The sequence below is a fragment of the Empidonax traillii genome, unplaced genomic scaffold, assembly GCF_003031625.1.
Source record: "Empidonax traillii isolate 1590-97213 ecotype Southwest subspecies unplaced genomic scaffold, ASM303162v1 scaffold259:size690984, whole genome shotgun sequence".
NCBI classification, from domain to species: Eukaryota; Metazoa; Chordata; class Aves; order Passeriformes; family Tyrannidae; genus Empidonax; species Empidonax traillii.
The window spans coordinates 375,325-394,510 of NW_020955452.1; the positions used below are offsets into that span (position 1 = coordinate 375,325).

The 19,186-nt window shown below is 63.3% G+C and overlaps 4 protein-coding genes across 10 annotated transcripts; 3 read left to right on the forward strand and 1 right to left on the reverse strand.

Moving 5' to 3' along the window:
- The first annotated feature begins 1,122 nt into the window (after positions 1 to 1,122).
- Positions 1,123 to 18,073, forward strand: ACOT7 (acyl-CoA thioesterase 7). Of its 4 annotated transcripts, XR_003571822.1 has the most exons (11): positions 1,123 to 1,201; positions 1,782 to 1,899; positions 2,302 to 2,458; positions 2,968 to 3,059; positions 3,193 to 3,307; positions 3,774 to 3,788; positions 4,349 to 4,435; positions 5,002 to 5,118; positions 5,301 to 5,485; positions 6,060 to 6,433; positions 18,063 to 18,073. XR_003571822.1 is itself a non-coding variant. In XM_027889316.1 (10 exons), the coding sequence occupies exons 1-10, from the start codon at positions 1,149 to 1,151 to the stop codon at positions 6,162 to 6,164; spliced, it is 1,044 nt and encodes a 347-aa protein (XP_027745117.1). In that variant the 5' UTR covers positions 1,123 to 1,148; the 3' UTR covers positions 6,165 to 6,615. The 4 variants fall into 4 exon arrangements, 3 of the variants coding, with proteins under 3 accessions (XP_027745117.1, XP_027745118.1, XP_027745119.1); XM_027889316.1 differs by lacking the exon at positions 18,063 to 18,073 and having other exon boundaries at positions 6,060 to 6,615; XM_027889318.1 differs by lacking the exons at positions 1,123 to 1,201; positions 18,063 to 18,073 and adding an exon at positions 1,542 to 1,630 and having other exon boundaries at positions 6,060 to 6,615.
- On the forward strand, positions 7,001 to 10,727 carry ICMT (isoprenylcysteine carboxyl methyltransferase). Its single transcript, XM_027889319.1, has 5 exons — positions 7,001 to 7,237; positions 7,405 to 7,493; positions 7,568 to 7,737; positions 8,401 to 8,618; positions 9,382 to 10,727. The coding sequence occupies exons 1-5, from the start codon at positions 7,016 to 7,018 to the stop codon at positions 9,562 to 9,564; spliced, it is 882 nt and encodes a 293-aa protein (XP_027745120.1). The 5' UTR covers positions 7,001 to 7,015; the 3' UTR covers positions 9,565 to 10,727.
- RNF207 (ring finger protein 207) lies at positions 11,000 to 16,105 on the reverse strand. 3 transcript variants are annotated; one of them, XM_027889314.1, is made up of 18 exons: positions 15,979 to 16,105; positions 15,329 to 15,519; positions 15,110 to 15,242; positions 14,880 to 15,024; positions 14,715 to 14,796; positions 14,569 to 14,644; positions 14,360 to 14,485; positions 14,193 to 14,239; positions 13,992 to 14,064; positions 13,850 to 13,918; positions 13,675 to 13,743; positions 13,436 to 13,557; positions 12,218 to 12,407; positions 11,945 to 12,130; positions 11,810 to 11,861; positions 11,605 to 11,722; positions 11,456 to 11,536; positions 11,208 to 11,370 (listed from the first exon to the last, which is right to left on the reverse strand). In XM_027889314.1, the coding sequence occupies exons 2-18, from the start codon at positions 15,517 to 15,519 to the stop codon at positions 11,208 to 11,210; spliced, it is 1,923 nt and encodes a 640-aa protein (XP_027745115.1). In that variant the 5' UTR covers positions 15,979 to 16,105. The 3 variants fall into 3 exon arrangements, with proteins under 3 accessions (XP_027745114.1, XP_027745115.1, XP_027745116.1); XM_027889313.1 differs by lacking the exon at positions 15,979 to 16,105 and having other exon boundaries at positions 11,000 to 11,370; XM_027889315.1 differs by lacking the exon at positions 15,979 to 16,105 and having other exon boundaries at positions 11,333 to 11,370; positions 11,628 to 11,722; positions 15,329 to 15,688.
- Positions 16,601 to 19,024, forward strand: RPL22 (ribosomal protein L22). 2 transcript variants are annotated; one of them, XM_027889320.1, is made up of 4 exons: positions 16,601 to 16,708; positions 17,161 to 17,268; positions 17,894 to 18,018; positions 18,811 to 19,024. In XM_027889320.1, the coding sequence occupies exons 1-4, from the start codon at positions 16,697 to 16,699 to the stop codon at positions 18,953 to 18,955; spliced, it is 390 nt and encodes a 129-aa protein (XP_027745121.1). In that variant the 5' UTR covers positions 16,601 to 16,696; the 3' UTR covers positions 18,956 to 19,024. The 2 variants fall into 2 exon arrangements, with proteins under 2 accessions (XP_027745121.1, XP_027745122.1); XM_027889321.1 differs by having other exon boundaries at positions 16,671 to 16,708; positions 17,164 to 17,268.
- The last annotated feature ends 162 nt before the right edge of the window (positions 19,025 to 19,186 follow it).

Genomic DNA, 19,186 nt, shown 5'->3' on the forward strand with positions numbered 1-19,186 from the left:
CGCCCGCCCCGCCCGACGGCGCGGCCGCTGCTCGCTGCCCGCTGCTCGGGACCCCCGCAAAGCTTCTACCGGCCCCGGCCGGGGCAGCCGCGCTTTGCCTGGCGGCGTCTGGGACCGGGACCGGGACCGGGACGGGACCAAGAGCAAACCGCGGCGGGGATGGGCTCCTCCGGCAGCCCCGACGTGCCCTGTCGGTCCCGGCAGCACGGGCAGAGCGGGGGGCGCTGGAGGGGCGGCTGCCCCGCCTCCGTCTGCCGCGGGGAGGGAACCCCGCGGGAGGAAACCGATGGCGGGACCCCGGGCAGAGCGGGCAGCGGCGGCCTCTACCGCGGGCACGGGGGCGGGCAGCAGACGGAGTGGGAGGGCGGGCGGGGACCCCCCAAGTAAGGACCGCGGACAGCGACGGTGCCGGTCGATCAGCACTGAGGACAGCGGCAAGGTCGTCCTGCCCACCTCCCTCCCTGTCTGCCCCCCGCCCCGACTGCCCGGCCCTCCCGCCCTGCCCAGCCGGCGGCTCATAAAGCTGGTACCGAGCGGCGGAGCAGCACATCCCCACCGGGCGCCGCGCTCCACCTGCCTCCACCGAGCCGTGCAAGGTGGGAGCTGCGGCACTCCCGCCCCCGCAACCCGGGCCGCCCCGTCTTTCGGCAGAGGCTCCGGCCCCTCATGGAGACGAGCCTCAGCGCCTGCATCAACGAGAGGACGCTCAGGTCGCTCATCCTGCCGCCAGTAGGCGAGGCCGTGAGTGCCGCTGCTCCCGACATCCCCGGGACCCCAGGGCCCGGACCCTGGACTTCTCCGGCCCCTGCCTGCTCTTCACTGAGAGCTGACCGTGCCTGCTCGGGGCTGTCGTCACCACAAGCCCCAAAAGCCCTGGGCGCCCCGCGCGGCTCTGTCCTAGACGGAGAGAGGGGCCGAGAAGGGGAGCGGCGGGGACAACCCGGGGCGGCGGAGGGACCCCCGATCGCGGGGCTGGCACGGCCCCGCAGCCGCTCCGGCCCCGCCCCTCCCCGCGCGGGGGGCGTGTCCCGGCGCTGCCCGCCAATGCCGAGCGGCGGCAGGCGAGGCGGGGCGGGGCCGGGCGCGGCGGGGCGGGGCCGGGCGCGGCGGTGCCGCAGCGCCGCTGCGGGGGGGGCGCCGGTGCCGCCATGTCGGAGCCGGGGGCCGCGGGCCCGGGCCCGGCCGCCATCCAGGTCTCCAGGTAGGGCCCCTCCACGGCCGGGGGCTCGGGGAGGGCTGGGCAAGGGGGCAGGCGCCGACCCGCAACTGGGATGCTGCCGGCGGTGCTGCCCGCGCTGATCGCGCTACCAGCGACACCGGCCGGGGGCAGAGCGCGGCAGCGCCGCGCCCGTGCTCCGTGCTGCAGGGGATGTGAGCGGGCAGGGCAGCCGCGCTTCTCCCGCCCGTGCCCCCGCGGCTCCCGGGCATGGCCGCCCTTAGGCAGCTGCCCCGGCATCCCCCGCTCCCCTCGCCGGGCCGTTACCCGGCGTTGGCAGAAGCCGCCGCCGCTGCCGGGAGCCTGCCGGGAGCGGCTGCACGTGCCCGGCCCGGCCTGCGCCGCAGCGGGGCGCGGCCCCGAGGGCCGCCGGCTACCCCGCCAGAAGAGGGCTGCCTCGTCCCGCTCCTCCCGGTAATTAGGCGCGGTTTCCACCGCCGCTGACCGTGAGCCGCGTGCGGGCAGCCACGGCCCGGCAGCTCGACCAGTGGGCGATGGGATCCCTCCAGGAAGCCGCACCGGGACCGGGCCGGGGTTGCGAGCTCCCATGTCCTTCCCCCGGCAGGATTATGCGCCCGGACGATGCCAACATCGCTGGGAATGTCCACGGGGGAACTATACTGAAGATGATTGAGGAGGCGGGAGCCATCATCAGCACCCGCCACTGCAACTCCCAGGCCGGAGTAAGTAGGAGCCAGAGTGCTCAGGCCGTGACTCTCGACATCCTGTTGCATATCAGGAGTCATCCTGGCAGCGGGGGTCCCGCACTGGGAGCGCTCGCTCCTGCGTGCACACTGCTGGGACCTTGCTGCTGCCAGCCCCTCTCCCCTGGTAGCTGAAAGCATCCCACTGAAATTGTGGTTTACGAGCAGAAACATTTTTGCCCTGCTGTTAATGTTTTAACTCCCTCGAAGGGCTGGTCAGGGCATTGGTTACATATGAGGAAGGAAGTGCAGCTAGTGGCTGATAAAGTGGAGCTTGAAGTGCTGGAGCTACTTCCAGCACAGCTGGCCCCAGGGAGCCACTGGCTGCGGTTCCCCGTGGCGTGGCTGGGGTCACTATCCCAGCTGTCTCACTGTCCCCAGGAGCCCTGTGTGGCTGCACTGGCACGGGTGGAGCGGACAGACTTTCTCTCGCCAATGTGCATCGGCGAGGTGGCCAACGTCAGTGCCGAGATCACCTACACCTCCCGGCACTCCGTGGAGGTCCAGGTCAACGTCATGTCTGAAAACATTTTAACAGGTGGGTGGCTGCCTGCGGCTGTGTCCCAAAACTCCAGGAATAATGGTCAGAAGTCAAGAGCTCACAGTGGTGATTCCATCTTTCACTCCATCACTGGCAACATTGGGCAGAGGGGAGGTCTTACCTGTTTATTGAGAGTGCTGGGGCTGTGGGGAGAGCTGGCACTGGGAAGGGAGGCCAAGCAGGCTCCCTGAGGGTTATGGCTCCATTGATCTTTTTTAGTGAAGAATGGCAATATCTGCTGGAAGCTCCTCCTGCCTGACTCGCTGCCCATTTGGCCTGAAAAAGGCCCTTTTCCTGCTGTTGCTGTGGCAACTAGCTCCACTTGCCAGGATGCCTTTCCAAAAGTGCATTGTCACATCTGCTGTGAGCCAAAGCCCGGCAGAAGCCAGAAGGGCTTCTGTGCTGATGTGCTGGTGGCATCGCTGGTGTGTGGCCAGCCCGAGGTCAGTGGCAGACACAGCACTGCTGGCCTTGGCACTGTCACCCTCTGCCCCCTTCTCCTCCAGGGGCAAAGAAGTTGACAAACAAGGCGACGTTGTGGTATGTGCCTCTGTCCCTGAAGAACGTCAATAAGGTCCTTGAGGTTCCCCCCATCCAGGTAGGACAGCTCACTTTGGTCCCCCAAAACTGGAACTTGGCCTCTCTGGGGAATGGCACTAACCCAGCCCTGTCGGCACCCTTGGCTGTGCTGGTGGCTTTGCTGCCCTTTTCTTACCAGCCTTCCCTTCCAGTACACGAGAAAGGAGCAGGAGGACGAGGGGAAGAAGCGTTATGAGGAGCAAAAGCTGGATCGGCTGGAAACTAAGCAGAGAAATGGCGACGTGATCTTCCCCATCATCAACCCAGGTAACTCAGGCCATGTGTGGTCAGTGCAAATGGCCCAGCAGTATGGGGAGGCCAAACTGATCCCCGAGGCAAATCCACCTGTCCCCAGGACCCTGTAGCTCTGTGTGTGTGTGTGTGTTCTGAAACACTGCATCAGGGATGGGGATGGGATTTTGGAGCCCACAGTGTGTGAGCAGAGGGAGAGCCGGGTGGACAGCTGTGATGCCCCATGGGGGCTGGAGGGTGGGATGCTCTCTTCAAAAACCCTGTTTCTGCACCACTCCGTGTATCCCTTGTGCACTCCTGGGCAGCTGGAGCTGGTTTTGCTCAGCATGGGGTAAATGCAAGCGTTGGGCAAGGGTGGCCTCCAGGCCCAGCCATGGTCCTTGGGCAGAGGCAGAGAGGTAGCACACAGGGAGTGCTGGGGGGATGATGGGAGATGAAAGTTGCTCAAGTGCTTTTTCCCCTCTATCCTCCCTGCTCACAGACAGGCAGACAAAAGGTAAGGCTTGGTGTGTCATGCTTTGTGGGTGCCCGCCCTAAGCGGTTGGGGGCTTGTCTGGTTCTCCCTACTTCGAGCTCCTTCAGCATCTCCCATGAGATAGAAAATGCAGAGGATTTCCTCTGCTGGCAGTCAGAGGGTGTGACTTCTGTTGCCTTGAGGTGGTGGCAGGACAGGGGTTACCAGCATGTGCCAGGGCTGGGAGCATGGGGGCCCAGGTCTTCCTGCCGAGGGGAAAGAGGAGGATCTGTGCAGCAGGGTCGAGGAGGTTCAGCTGAGTAGGGAGGAGTACAGCCATATGCCCCAGTTCACTCCCATTTGCTTTCGTGCTCTTGAAAAGAAACAAATGAACTGAGCTAGAATAAAATGGATGGGTGGGGATTAGAGGGAGGCAGCAGTCAGGGACTGCTTCAGCTCAGTTTAACCTCTGGTTTGAACACAGTTCAGCTTTGCACAAGCCAGCCCCATGTTTTCTTCCTTTGGATGACTTAAAGCAGGGGTGTACGGTGGTGCGTGGGTGCCAGCGGAGCAGCTCTGACCCCACTTTGCTCTCTAACCAGAGCCACACACCGTGGGCTACAGCCAGTCCAGCCTGATCCACCTGGTGGGCCCGTCAGACTGCACGCTGCTGGGCTTCGTGCACGGAGGTGAGTGAGCACTGCCCCGCACAGCGCTTGGCAGCAGCTCTGGGTGGCTTTTCCCCAGAGCAGAGTTGCTTCAGCAGAGGCAAAAGCTTTGTGTTTCAGTGCCCCCAAAACTGACACGCTCAAACTGTAAATCCTACAGTTCTGTCATAGTCTCTGAGATCGCAAATCCTGGAGTACAAACAGTCAGCATACAATGAGTGCAATTAGCTGGAGTCATTTCCTCTTGGCTGGCAGTGTCTGTCGCTGCCAGGCTGGCATGTGCAGTGTGAGCCAGGGGAGGGGCGAGTTTGCCCAGGGCTGGGACAACACACATCTAACCATGTCCTTAAAAACAAAACCAACGTGGCTCAGAGCTGCTTCCAGCTTAAGGGCAGGTCTGTGAGGATGTTGCCCTGGTGTTGACTGGAGTCCTTGTGTTGGTTCTGGGTTTTGCTGAAGCTGGGACTCAGTCTCTGGTCTGACTCCTCAGCATAGCTTTGGCCGTGCAGAGGCCTTACTGACCTATGTGTGGTTTTTCCCACATCCCACCGGCTTCCTGAGACAGGACCCTCTGCTTCCTCTCCCAGGTGTCACCATGAAGCTCATGGATGAGGTGGCTGGGATTGTGGCCGCCCGCCACTGCAAGACCAACATTGTCACTGCCTCAGTGGATGCCATCAACTTCCATGAGAAGATCAAAAAAGGTACCAAGGGTGGTGGCAGGCACCCATGGTGCCATGTACTGGCTCCCTTATGGGTGTATGCTCAGGATACCCTGGCAGAGAAATTTAGTCCCTGTTAGATTTGTCCTGTGCTTAAGACACAGCTTAAGCCTAAAATATGCAGGACCTCTTGCTCCCCTCACTGGCCCCTCTCTGCTTCGCAGGCTGTGTCATCACCATCTCGGGGCGCATGACCTTCACAAGCAATAAATCCATGGAAATTGAAGTCTTTGTGGATGCTGACCCGTTTGTGGATGAGCCTCGGGAGCGGTACCGTGCCGTCAGCGCCTTCTTCACCTACGTGTCCCTGAGCAAGGAGGGGAAGCCGCTGCCTGTCCCGCAACTGCTGGTAAGAGCTCTGCCCCCAGGCTGGAGGCAGTGGGGCCAATGCCTCCTCTGCTTCTCCCAGGACAGAGCCCAGCAGGCTTTTTTTCCAACAAATCCTCTTCCCTTGAATTATTCAGCAGAAAAATATGAGCACAAAGGAGACTTGCCAGAGCAGGCTGCAGGCTTTTTTTTTTTTTCTATTTCTTTTGAACGTTGATGATGTGGAGGTTGGGGGTTTTCTCCTTTCTCATGGTTGAGGACAGGCTGCGTGCAGGCCCTGGAGCAGGGGACTGTGAGCAGCGATGCAGACCCTCATGTTCCCTGTCCCTGCTCCCCATGATGTCCCCGCTCCCGCCCTCCTGCCTATTTTTAGCTCCCCTGATCCTGGCAGGGCTTTGACAAGTTGCTGTTGTTTGGGGATGTTTGTTGGTTAATATTTGATGTGGCGCAGGTCTCCTGCTCTGTGCAGGAGCATACTGACTGTTACGGTGTGTTTCAGGGAGGGCAGCTTTCCCCTCATTTCCATGGGGGGTGGCACATTTCCCTCCTGCGAGCACTCGCAGTGCTGACACTGGGGCTTCGCTTTCTCTCTGCAGACAGAGACAGAGGACGAGAAGCGGCGCTTTGAGGAAGGGAAGGGCAGGTACCTGCAGACCAAAGCCAAGCGGCAGGCGCAGATGCAGCAGGCTGCCCAGCAGTGACCTGCCCTCCACCCTTGCTGCTGGCACCCGCCAAACATCCAGGTTGTTCCCGTTTGTGTCGTGTCTGGTCCATGCCTCCACTCGCCCCTGCCGCCGCTGGCACCGCTGCTTCGCTGCTGGTGGGCTCAGTGCCGCACACTTTGTGCTTCAGGTGGCACTGAAAGCCCCCGGGAGCCCTCCCAGGCGCTTGCCATCTGCTTTCGGAGCTGTTGTCACTGTTTGACTCCCCATACCGGAGCGGGATGGAGGCGTGCGGGGCACACGGGGCCGTGCGTCCTTGTGCTGCCATGTTCAACTTGCTGGTTTGTCCTACCATGCACACCAAAGCTTTCGCAAGTGCGGCACCGGGACCGCGCTGAATGTCTGTGACATCTCTAGGTAGTTCTGTGTGCACATCTAAGTTATTTACGGAATCCTGTGGCATTAATAAAGTCTGTTTCATTGACTGGAATAAAAGGCTGACACCTTTATTTCAAACAATTGTGCTTTTCCCCACTCCTCCCTCCCCGGGATCCACCCACAGTCCCCAAGTGGTGCCGTGCGCTTCCTGCCCCTGGATGTGCACGTCCCGTGCAGTTCCTGCCGGATATCAAACAATGTTTTCGCTGTTCGGGGGCGGGCAGGGGCTGCCCATGGCGGTGGCGGGCACCGTGCCCGGCAGTGTCCGGGAGCGAAGGGTCCGCGCCGGGGCCGGGGCCGGTGGGACCGGACAGCCCCACCCGTGCCCCGCCCACCGCGCAACTCTCGCGAGAGCCGCGCCCCGCCCCGCCCGGTGGCCCTGTGGCGGCGCTGTTCTCGCGAGAGCGGTGCGCTCGTTTCCCGGGCGACGCGGGCGGGGCGGGGCCGCCACAATGGCGGCGGCGGCGGCGCGGCGGGGCCGGCTGGGCCGGGAGGGCCGCGCCAGCCTCGCCTCCTTCCTGCTTGGCGCCTCGGTGGCGGCGCTGCCGCTACTGCTCGGCTCGTCCCCCGCTCTACTGGCCGCCCCCGGCCTCCGCGGCCGTCTGGCGCTCGCCCTGCACGTGGCCGGCGTGAACGCGGCGCTGCTGCTGCTCTACCCGCGGCCACTCTACAAGGTTCGGAGGCGGCCCGGGGGAGTGGGGCGGGGGGCGACCGCAGAGCGGCCGGTGCCGGTGCCGGTGCCGGTGCCGGTGCCGGTGCCGGTGCCAGGGGGCGGCCGTCGGGAGCCGCCGGGTTCGGGAAGCGGCGGCGGCAGCGCATTCTCCCCTTCCTGTGCTTGCAGATCGCCGTCCGGGCCTGTTTCCTGGGCTTTGCCTTCGGCTGCGGGGTACTGCTGAGCGCCGGCCGCTCCGCCTGGCGCCACTTCGGATGGTAAGGGCCGGGCCGGGCCGAGCAGACGCGCTGCCCGGCCCTGCCAAACCTATCCTCCCTCCCTCCCGCCGCAGGTACATGTGCTCCCTCTCCCTGTTCCACTACTCGGAGTACCTGGTGACAGCCATCAACAACCCACGCAGCCTCTCGCTGGACTCCTTCCTGCTCAACCACAGCTTCGAGTACAATCTGGCTGCCCTGTCCTCCTGGGTGGAGTTCACGCTGGAGAAGCTCCTCTTCCCAGGTCAGCCACCCTGTCCTTCCCTGGCTCTGCCTGGCTGCATGTGGCTTGCCTGTGTCCCACCTGTCCCTTAGCAAAGTGTAGGTGACCCCCAGCTCACTGTCCCGTGCTAGTCCTGGAGCAGCTTTACCATGACCTTAATCCCTCTTTGCTCAAAGCCTCTCGGGTTCTGCCCTGGAGGGCACTGGGTATCTTCCCTTTGCTCTGAGAGGCCAGGCCAGGGGGTCTTCAGCCCTTTTCATGCCTTACTGGTACAAGAATAACACTTTGGGTACAGCTGGGTATTGTCTTTTGACCGGGAATAAAATCCAACTGGTAAAAACTGTTGCTGTTTGCCCAGCGTGGGGCAAAGTGGTTGTGTCCTTATGCTTGTTTTTGAGAGAGGGAAGATGTTGCCCTTCCTTGTTTCATAACAGCCCCAGCATGCCCTTGTCTGCTTTGTGCTGGCTTTGCTCAGCCCCTAAATCCAGGCCCTGCCGGGTAATCTGTGCTGACGCTGCGCTGACACCGGGCAGGGGATGCTGCTTTTATCTCTTTGCTGGGCGGCCGCTGCTGCCACACTTTGTGCTTCAGGGTGGGGGGAAAAGCCCACCCACCGAGCAGCCCCCCTGCCCCCCCACAAGAGCTGTGCAAACCCGCTGTGCTCCTTCCTCCCTGTCCACACAGAGCTGAAGCAGATCACCTGGCTGAGCACCGTGGGGCTGCTGATGGTGATCGTTGGGGACTGCCTGAGGAAGGCGGCCATGCTCACAGCCGGCTCCAACTTCAATCACATCGTGCAGAACGAGAAATCCGACACCCACACCCTCGTGACGAGCGGGGTGTACGGGTGGTTCCGGCACCCGTCCTACGTGGGATGGTTTTACTGGAGCATTGGAACACAGGTACCATATCTAACATGGTACACATACCTTCGTGTCATGGCCCAGGTCTTTGTTCTCAATGCTGGCCACGCCGTGATGGGTGGCCTGGGCACTGATTCTGCTGCCTCCCATGGGCACACAGGGAACAAGGAATCCCTGAGTGCCCTGCCTCATGCAATCTTTGGGAAGATCCCATTGCCTTAATTTGCTCAGTGCAGTAAGCAGGGGTCGGTGGGCTGGAGTTTGAGCTAAAACCCCCTTGGAGGCCTGAGATGTGATCTGCTGCTGGTCTAAAGCTAGTGTCCAGAGTTTCCTGTATCCATGTGGCCAAAATGCCTTCTGTGAGCAGTGAGACTCAACCTGGCTTCTGCCAAACACCAGTCCTGTGCCGGAGGGCAAGGAAACTCCCTCTAAGAGTGCTCGGGGCCCCAGCCAGAGGGTCAGCTCTGGCCAGCTGTGGTTGAGCTGTAGCTCAATGCTGCTGTAGCCATGTGTTCTCGTGGCTGGCTGGGAGCTGGCACTGGGTTGTTTCTCTGGAGAGGGACCGTAAGGGTGGCACACGGAGCTCTTGAGAGCCAGGGCAGCCAGAGCCGCCTGCTGCCTGCACGCCACTGCCTTCATTCTGGGGACAAATTAGTATTTATGAAGTGCCACAAGGGTTGTTGGGAGCTTTCCTTTGGAGAGCATTTAGAGCCTCTGGCAATGTTAGCGGAGCCGGATGAGCTGTGGGGACAAGGCAGCCTCAGGCTCTCGAGGGGTGACTCATTAGCGGCCTCTGTTCCAGGTGTTGCTCTGCAATCCCATCTGTGTGGTGGGCTATGCACTGGCGTCCTGGCGCTTCTTCAGGGAGCGAATTGAGGAGGAGGAGATCACACTCATTCACTTCTTTGGAGAAGAGTACCTGGAGTACAAAAGGAAAGTGCCATCGGGTCTCCCTTTTATTAAAGGAGTCAAATTGGAACTGTAATGCAGGTGAAAACCAGACTGGCTGAGCAAATGCCCAGCTCCTGCTGTGCCCGGTGCCTGTGTGGTATCGGTGTCGGGATGTGCCTGTTGGTATTTCCCAGCCACCCAGAAGGAGCTGGTGGAGGGCTGTGGCACGGGGCAGCCTCCCGGGACTTTTGCAGATCAGAAGCTCGTTCCTCCTCCTCAAGATCAGCCCTCCATTGCACATTCAGGGATCTTCCAGATAACTTAGCCTGTAGCGACCCTAAAGAGAATGAATTGTCCTGCCTGCAGCAGCTGAATTGTCCTGGAATGCTCTGGACCAATTCTACTGGAGAGCAGCACTGCCCTCTGGGCCCCAGGCAGAGGAGGCACTGGGCAGCAGATTGTTCCTGTTGCATAATTCGATTTTAAAGCTTTCTGACCTCGTGAGCCCAGTGCTGCAGCTTTAATCTCCTCGGGCCCTACTCCTTGAGCTGGCACTGGGGTGGCCATGAGAGCAGCCTCCAGCCCTGCCCGCCCTCAGAGTGCTGGCACTGTGGCACCACTCGGCTCTCTCTAGGCCTCAGCGTCTGCAGGGAGAGATCCAAGCACCTCTGAGCCTGCTCCTTTTCCCTCAGCTGCTGCTGCTGCGGATGTGGAGTCATCGCTGCAGCCACTGCCTCCTGCCGCCACCTCTGTCCCCTCTTCCTGCTTTCAAATCACGCTGCTTCCTATCCTGCCAGGCCACCTCTGTCCTGCAGAGATCCCAGGATTTGGGGTTGGGAAAGAACCGCAGCTGCCAGGCTTGCCAAGGGCTTTAGCACCCGAGATCCTCACCTGCTCTTTTGGGCAAAAGCCGGGATGTCGGGGCAAGTAGGAGATGCTCCTAGGGAAATCTCCAACCGGGAGAAGGGTTGGGCTAGCTAATGCTCTTTTAAATGTGACCATTTTGAAATGGTTCCCACTGAGCTGTGTGGCATAACTTATTCTGTCGTTATATACCAAAGAGGTTCACTGTTTTCTTGAGTTCTACATTATTCTTCCTCGCTGGAATGGAAATGAGTTGCTTGTTAGTTCACGCCTGGGGCTTGTGGTGTTCCGTGGGGAAGGCGCTGCGGTATGGCTCAGGAAGGGGCACTGGTGGGAATGGCTTGGGTTTGGGCTTGGGTTTTCTTTTTTTATAAAAAAAAACAAGAGAAAACATTGCCAACTTCTGTCTGATAATTTTTGTAATGTCTCTCGAGGTGCTGGTGGCATGGAAACTGGAATCCTTACTTTATAATTCCTGATGGGTTTTCGGAACACTCCTTGTGGCGCTGAGGCACGACTGTGTGTGTTCCTGTCTCTGCCCTGCATCGGCGATTGGTATCTACCCCCCCTCCCCCCCAGTTTGCAAATGTTGTTGTTTTAGGAGCAGCTGGGCACTCCAAGCCAGCAGATCCCTTCTGCTAGCACCGCAGAACCACGCGGACACAAACACTTGCGCCCTTTTATTTCACTCCAACACACAAGGGAGAGCACAAAGACAATTAGTTTTTCAGAACTTGGTTCCCCTGAGGCTTTTGGATGCACTGGTGCCTGGCCTGTTTCCTGCCCTGGCTCATGGCACAGGGTGAGAGGAGCTGGTCAGCAGCCTGGGCACAGCTCTGCCCAGTGGCTCTGCCATGTGCCCAGTGCTGGGGTCTACGGTGACGGCTCTTTCTGGGCAGTGCTCTCGGCCCCGCTCTTCTGCTGGCCCCTGCAGCAGTCTTTGCTTTTCGGGGAGGGGTCTCCAGGGGTGCCACCAGGTGCGCAGCCCTCCCCGGGGCTGGCTGGAGCCCCCTCCTTGCCACTACGCGAGGCATCCCTGGGGAAGGGAAGGCACCTTGGCAGTGTCATTGTCTGGGAAAGGGCACAGGGAATTTGATAGTCAGGCACTTGCTGTCACCTACCTTGGCCCTGCTTCGCTGTTATCGCAGATCTTGAGCAGCATCTGGGCCTGTTCCTCCTTGGGCTCCCGGGGCTCCTGCAGCCTGCAGCAGGATGGGTGTGAGCCATGGCTGTGTCCCCTGCTGGCCCTGAAAGCCCCCGCGCCCCTCACCTGGGCTCCAGCCGCTCCTTCACCTTGGCGATGGAGCGGACGTAGGGCACGATCTGCTTGGTGATGGTGCTCAGGCAGCTGTTCTCCTGCCTCAGCTGCAGCAAGTCATGGAGCTGGGCTGGGGGTGAGAGAAGTGGGCTAGGGGATGGCCGCTCCCCAGCACTGGCACAGGGTGCTCAGGGAAGGGGCGTGAGGTCACCGGTACCTTCATAGATCTCCTGCTCGTTTGCCACCCGCTGGTAAGTCTCCTCCCAGACCTGGAAGGAGGAGAGGGAGCTGGGCAGTGTGTGGAAGCGTGGCACGAAGGGGCCCTGCTCTGCCAGGGACGCACCAGCCGTACCTCCTCGAAGACGCTGCGCATCATCTCCACGGCAGAGTAGTGAGCTGCGATCTGCACGTCCATCTGCAGGGACTTCTGCAGGATCTCACTCATGATCTCTGACTTGATGAGTGAGTGGTGCTTGGTGAGGTCACGGTGCAGCTCCTGGACCTGGTCCTTGAGGCCCTGGATCTCCATCTGCAGCATCTGCAGTGCAGGGGGGCAGGGCCACGTGAGCAGTATGACCCGGCCCGTCCTGCCCTGCCCCATCCTGCTCCCACCTGTGCTCCCTACCCGGTAGGTGTTCTCGTAGTTGCGGCAGTGCTCGGCGAAGGGGGTCTCACGCCCCTCAGCCAGGAGCACCTTGGTGCTGATGTACCGGTGCATCGTTGGCTTCCTCACCATGGGGCTGGTGGACATTTTGTCACTTGAGGGGGGACAGCTGGGCACCATGAGGGTCTTGGAGCATTGGCCACCAGGGAGCCTGCACGGAGAAGTGACAGTGACACGCTGCAGGTGAGCAGTGGTGGGGGAGAGGTGCCAGGGGCCACGCCGTCAGCTCAGTTCCAGCTCAGCCCCACTGCCCCTCAAGCCCTGCTAAGCGTGGGGATGTGCCAGTCCCCTATGTCCCTTCCCTCACCCGAATGCATGGGCTTAATCAAAGGTGCCTTACGGTGCCCCAAAAATCAGGTTTCTGTGGGCTGCTCTCCCAATCCCTGTGGCTTTGGGACCAGCTGCAGCAGGGAGAAGGCAGGAGCTGAGGCCAGCATGCTCCTGTTTCTAAAGGGCAGGATGCAGCTCACTCCCTCACTACCAGTACCTCCTGGCCCCTTGGCAGGTGTCACTGCCCCTGTGTCCCCTCCATCCTGTGGCCTCCCCGTGCTGCCCGCCGCCATCGGTCCTACCGTGCAGCGCCGCGCTCCCCCCGCCCGTGCTGGGGCCAGCAGCCCCCAGGAGCTCAGCCACTCTGCGGCACCGAGCCCGGCCAGGGGTGAGGAGTGGTCCCCATCGGGCAGCAGTGCCCGTCTGTCCTCTCCGGCCAGGAGGGCCTGGCAGGGCCAGTGCTGCTGTGACATCAACAGGCCTAAATATATCCCGGACGAGGAACGGCCGGGCACTTCCCTGAAATTCTGATAAAAATAGTGGTGGACAAAGAGGCTGTGGCACAGCGGGCGGGCCAGCGAGCAGGAGCTGGCCCCAGTGCAGCACCCGTGGAGCAGGGGCACAGCCCTCCAGGGACCGCAGCAGGGGCCGGGCTGGGGAACGGGGTGAGGCTCACCCAGGCCCTCAGCTGCCAGCTCTGCTGCTATCCCACTTCCCAGAAGTGTTACTTGAAGCCCTGTTGCCTGTTGTTTATCAGTGCAGTTGTGCCCGTGCTGTCCCCGTGCCACCACTGAGGTGATAGGCTCAAGGGCAGCAGCTTGGCGTGGGATGCCAAGGGCGCTGAGCAGCACGGCGCGTGGCAGGGGACACAGCGGCACGTGTGCCCTGGGTATGATCCTAGCACCTCACATGTTTGTGCCAGCGATGCCAGGACCCATGCCACCGGCACTGCCCACCACGGAGCGACGGGGGCTGAGCATCAGGAGGGGCTCCAGGCAGCGGGCAAACTCTGCCCGGTACTCGCTGTTGATCTGGGGGACGAGATGGGGTGAGCAGGGCTGGGGCCAGGGCAGAGCCTGCAGCTGGCACTGCCTGCAGGGTGCTGCAGGCAGGGACCCGGCCTGGAACGGGTGGCAGGTCTCCTCTACCTTGCTGGTCTGGGCCGGCCGCAGGCGGTGTGGCAGCTTGACAATCCTCTGCAGCCTCTCCATCAGTTGCTGAAAAGCAGCGGTGAGGCACAGTGAGGGGTGCCCAGTGCCCTGTCCACGAGCTCAGCACTGCCACAGGATGCTCTGGCCACCCCAAAGTACTGGCAACACTCACATAGCCCAGGTCCAGGAACTCAGCTTTGTTGGCAGAGCTCAGGAAGGCCGAGCAGGTCACCAGGTGGACCTGTGTATGTGAGTGGGTCTGTCACTGTCCAGCTCTGGGGGTCAGGACATCCCTGCCCGATGCAGGGCCCTACCTGCAGGGTGGGCAGCAGGGAGGCGAGGTGTGCAAGCTGCTCCTTGAATGCCTTCTCCTTCTCCTCATGCTGGCTGCAGCAGAGTGGGGCATGGCACAGCCTCTCCACGGCACCTGGGAGCCATGCAGCCCCCCAGGCACCCCAACACACTCTGGGAAGGGGAGACACCTGTGGGAGGGGGCTCAGCCTGTGGTCCCTCACCTCTGCACAGCTTTCAGAAGTGTCTTCTTCCTCTCAGAGAGCTGCTCCTGCAAACAGCCCAGCCACCATGGGTCCTGCAGCCACCCCAGTCCCCTCCCGCTGCCTCAGCTCTGCCGCGCCCACAGGCTGAGCACCCTGGGCGCAGGGTAGCCCGTGCTGCCTCACACCTGCATGCGGCCGAAGAGGGAGTTGATGGCCGCCTCCTCCTCGCTGGCACTGTTGCGCACCTCCTCGATCATGGCCTTGAGCAGGACGATGGCTTCGCGTGTGGAGCTCTGCAGCTCCTTCACTGCCTGCCCGGGGCGATGGGGCAGCTGCAGCGTGGGGGGAGGCACCGCTCCCCTCACCGCCCCCCGTGCCCCCCGGTCCTGCCCACCATCACCGCCTGGTCCAGCCGCTGGCAGCCCTGCATGTACGCCGTCTCGATGTCGATGCAGTGTGCCCGGCTCTCCCTGCAGACACGGCCATCAGGGCACGTAGTGGGACAGGGCACGGGGTGGGCACGGGGACAGGGCCACTCACCCCTGCATGTCCCTGAAGCAATTGATGCAGAGCATGGACTTCTTCTCGGTGGAGAACATGATGTAGGGCTCCTCGTGCAGCGCTGCGGGGGACAGGGGCATGGTGCAGCCTGGCACGGCACGGTGCTGCACGGCACGGCACGGGACAGCCTGGCACGGCACTCACGGCACTTCTTGTGGATGTCTTTCGTGCGCTTGGAGAGGGACACGATCTCGTGGCGGGCAAACATCCTGGCATGGTGGGTCTCCTCACGGCAGGGGGTACACAGGGGCTGCCCGCAGGTGTTGCAGAAGTACATGGTGTCCACCTCCTGAGTGAGGGGACACAGCTAGTGGTGAGCACGGTCCCGGTGGGGGTCCTCTGTCCCCCCTGCCTGCCCACGCCTCTGCCCTCACCGCCTTGGTGCAGTGCCGGTCGCAGTTGGCACACTGCACGTCCTCCTCGCTGTCTGCCGAGCTGTCCACCAGGAACTGCAGCAGCCGGTCCACGGGGGGCAGTCCCGTGCCCCCCCTCACCACCGAGGGGTGCCTGTGGGGACAGGAGGGGCATGGGGACGGAGACGCTCACCCAGGGTGGTGGGACAGCTTTAGGGAGCACGGGGGGCCGTCCCTCACCCGCAGAGTGGGCAGCGCAGGCGGCCGTCGCTGGCGCGGCCTCGCAGGCAGCTGGCACAGAAGTTGTGGTAGCAGTCGAGCAGGCAGGGGTGCTGGTAGGGCTCGTGGCACAGCAGGCACACCAGCGGGTGACAGTTGGCCTTCTCCAGCTCCGAGCAGCTCCCCAGCGGGGAGAAAATGCTGCCTGCCATCTGTGGGACAGAGAGCAGAGCCCCGCGCCCGGGGGGCCGCGCTGGCACCGGGGCACCGGGCACCGTGGCTGCCACGGAGAGAACGAGTGCTGCTGCCCCGGGAGCTGCCGCCTATTTTTAGGTTATGAGCTGCATGGCACGAGGCTGCCCCAAACACGCCCCTTCCCCCGGGGCTGCAGGGCTGGGTGCGATGGTCCCTACAGCGGGGCATCCCCCAGGGTGAGTGTCCCCAGGGCAGGACCATTCCCTGGGTTGGGGTGTCCCAGTGGAGCATCCCCTGCAGGGGAGCATCCCCCAGGCCAGGGGTAGGGGATCCTCCAGGACTGAGTGTCCCCCTGGAGGGAGCATTCCCTGCCCTGGGACGTCCCCTCCAATGGCAGCCCGGCAGTGAGTGCAGCCAGGTGCCCCACACGCTGGAGTCCCCGTCCCCGGGGAGCCCTGGCCAGGTGAAGGTGTTACCTGTCCCCGTCTGTGGGCCGGGCGATCCGAGCCGAGCCGTGCCGCTGCTCCCCGCGTGCGGGCAGGAATGAGAGCGATGCCGGGCACGGCCGACCCCGTGACGTGGGGCCCCTTGGCACTGTCGGGCGGCAGCCACGCCACGGCCCAAAAATAGCCCCGCGCGGGGCCCTGTCAGGGACGGCCCCCGGGGTGTGGAGACACGGAACCACCCAGGCTGCGGGGACATGGGCACCCGCGTGGCCTGGGGATGGCCCCCAGGAGGTGAGGGGCACCCGAGGTGCAGGGGGTCACCCCGTGTCCAGCACAGCCCCGGGATGCGGGGGGGGGTCACCCTGTGTTCACCACAGCCCCCCCGGGATGCAGGAGGGTCACCCCGTGCCCCGCACAGCCCCGGGATGCGGGAGGGTCACCCCGTGTCCCGTACAGCCCCGGGATGCGGGAGGGTGACCCCGTGTCCCGCACAGCCCCCCCGATCACTCCCCCCTCCCGGGCCCGGCCCGCGATCGCCCCCGGGCCCCGCCCTCTCGCTTCGGCCCCGCCCCCTGCCCCGCCCCTCCCGCGGGCGCTGCCCCGCCAGGCAGCACTGTCCGCTCGCGGACGCCGCGCGCGGGAGAGGCCGGAAGCGATCGACGTTCTCGGCGCTCGGCTGGGCCTGGCCGAGCGCTGTTGTGCGCAGGCGCGCGGCGCGTTCTCCCTTTCTGCCCCGCGCGGAGCCAACATGGCGCCCGCGGTGAGTCCGCGCGGGGCCGGGACCGGCCCGGGCCCCTCCGGCGCCGCCCTCACCGCCCCCGCGGCCGCCGGGACACCCCACGCCCCACTCCCAGCTCCCGTCACTCCCCCCGGCCCCCACCAGCCCCAGCCCCGCCGCCTGCTCCGGCCCCGCTCCCCTCCGCGTGGGGCCGGGCTCGGCCCCGCACCTCCCTCGACCCCCCACGCCGAGCGCCGTCCGTGAGGATCGGGGGTGGTGGGTGGCGGGCGACCCTCATCCTAATTCCTCTGCCCTCGGCCTCCATCCGGGCCCGGGCCTTTCCGTCTCCCTCAGCATGGAGCTCGGCCCGACCCCTTCCCGCCGCCCGGGGCCGGTCCCCCACGACTCTCCCTCTTCCTTTTCCTCTCCTTTTCCTTGCCCTTCTCCCTTTCTTTCTCCCCGTGATCCTTTCTCACTCTCTCTTCCCCCTGCAGCAGAAGAAGCCCGTGGCGAAAGGTGGCAAGAAGAAGAAGCAGGTGCTGAAGTTCACGCTGGACTGCACTCACCCTGTCGAGGATGGCATCATGGACGCCGCCAACTTCGTGAGTGCGGGGCCTCCCGGGGCGCTGTGACTCGCGGTGCCTTCCCGGGATGATGCTCAGTTCCCAGCAGCCGCCCGGCCCTTCCTTGTGCCCTTGGGGGCACCCCGACAGCAGGGGGGGGGTGCTGGGGTTGGGACACTTTGTGCTTAAAGCAGGGGCGCTGTCCCTGCCTGTGGGCAGTTTCCCTGCACATCACTCCTGGCGAGTTCCCATCACTGGCAGAACCACCAGGCCAGTGGTGCTGCATTTTGGAGCTCAGGAGCCTGTGCCCATCCAAACCACGCTCCAGGGTGGGTCTGAGCAGGCTGGGACTGGGCATACTCTGAGGAGGCTGATGCTGTGTCCTCCCCTTGGAGAGCTGGAATGTTCCCACTGCTCCTCTGACGTGTTCAAGCCTGAGCACCTCACCCAGGAATGGCACCGATGGGGCCTGGATCGGCTGTAGAAGGCTGGATCAGCTACTTGGAGCCTCCCGGGCTGAGGAAGGGGCTCTGCCCTGCTCCCCTGGGATGTGGGGGCACTGCTGTCCCTTCCCCAGCTTGGGAGGGCGAGGCCCAGGCCAGCCAGGGGGCTGTGTCCACGGGAGCTGCAGCCCCCGCTCAGGGGTCTGACATTCCTCTCGCAGGAGCAGTTCCTGCAGGAGCGGATCAAGGTGAACGGCAAAGCGGGGAACCTGGGCGGGGGCGTGGTGACCATCGAGAGGAGCAAGAGCAAGATCACCGTCACATCGGAGGTGCCGTTCTCCAAGAGGTAAGGGAGGGGCAGCCCCAGGTCCCACCGGGCCCTTCAGGCAGTGTGGGGGTGCTCTGGGGGGCAGGAGGGGCCAGCAGGGAGGGATGTCCCAGAGCAGGGGTTGTTCCTGGCGCTCACTGTGTTGCTGCTCTTCCCAAGTGGTCTCTGAGACGGGATGTGGTCGATATTCCCGCTGGATGGCTGTTGGTGTTGGGCAGTGGGGAGGCGCTTGCAGCCACGAGGTGCTGAGCGTGGAGTTCTGGGACATCTGCAGCCAAGCCCTTCCACTCCCGGATCGTTCCCCTGGTCCTGTGGGGCTCCTGCCCTCTGCCTGCTCCTCCTGGCTACCCGTCCATAGGCTGGCACTGGCAGAGCAGGGCTGTGCCACGGCAGGGATGGCTCAGGCGGGTCAGAAGGGTGGGAAGAGCAGAGCCGGGTGGGTGGGGGGATGCCCTGCTCTGTGGGCACTTGTGCTTCTTCCAGCACCGTTGCTCCGTGTGGGTGCCACACACGGCACATCCCAGCTGCAGGTACCGCCATCCCAGCGCAGATTCCCTGTGCCACGTGGGGATACAGGGCTGGGGTCGCAGCCTCGGCAGGCCAGGGTGGGAATGATCTCCCAGGATCCACGTCATGGCAATGTGGTGTGGTTCCCTTGGCTGTGGTGTTTCCTGGCAGGAGCTTTGCCAGAAGGTGCCTGGTGGGATATGTTAGTCCCTCTGGAGGTGGGCATCCATGGGATCGGGGATTGATTTGCCAAAATGCCGTGAGGGCACAGGGGACCCACAGTCAGCCACGCATCTCCTGCAGGTACCTCAAGTACCTGACCAAGAAGTACCTGAAGAAGAACAACCTGCGGGACTGGCTGCGTGTGGTGGCCAACAGCAAGGAGAGTTATGAGCTGCGCTACTTCCAGATCAACCAGGACGAGGAGGAGGAAGAGGAGGAGGATTGAGCCCCGCCGCCGGCGGCCATTTTGTACAGTTTTGCTTTTCTGGAATAAACAGCGGCAGAGTTGTTCATACCCCGCGCTCGGTGGCGGCTGCGGGCCCGGGGGGTGGTTTTTGGGGGATTTGGGGGTTTTCGGGGAGCGGCCGGAGGGGGGGCGTGGTCAGGGACTGGGTGGGCGGGGCGATGGGCGTGTCCCGCGACAGGGGGCGGGGCCGGCTCTCGCCATCTTGGCGCG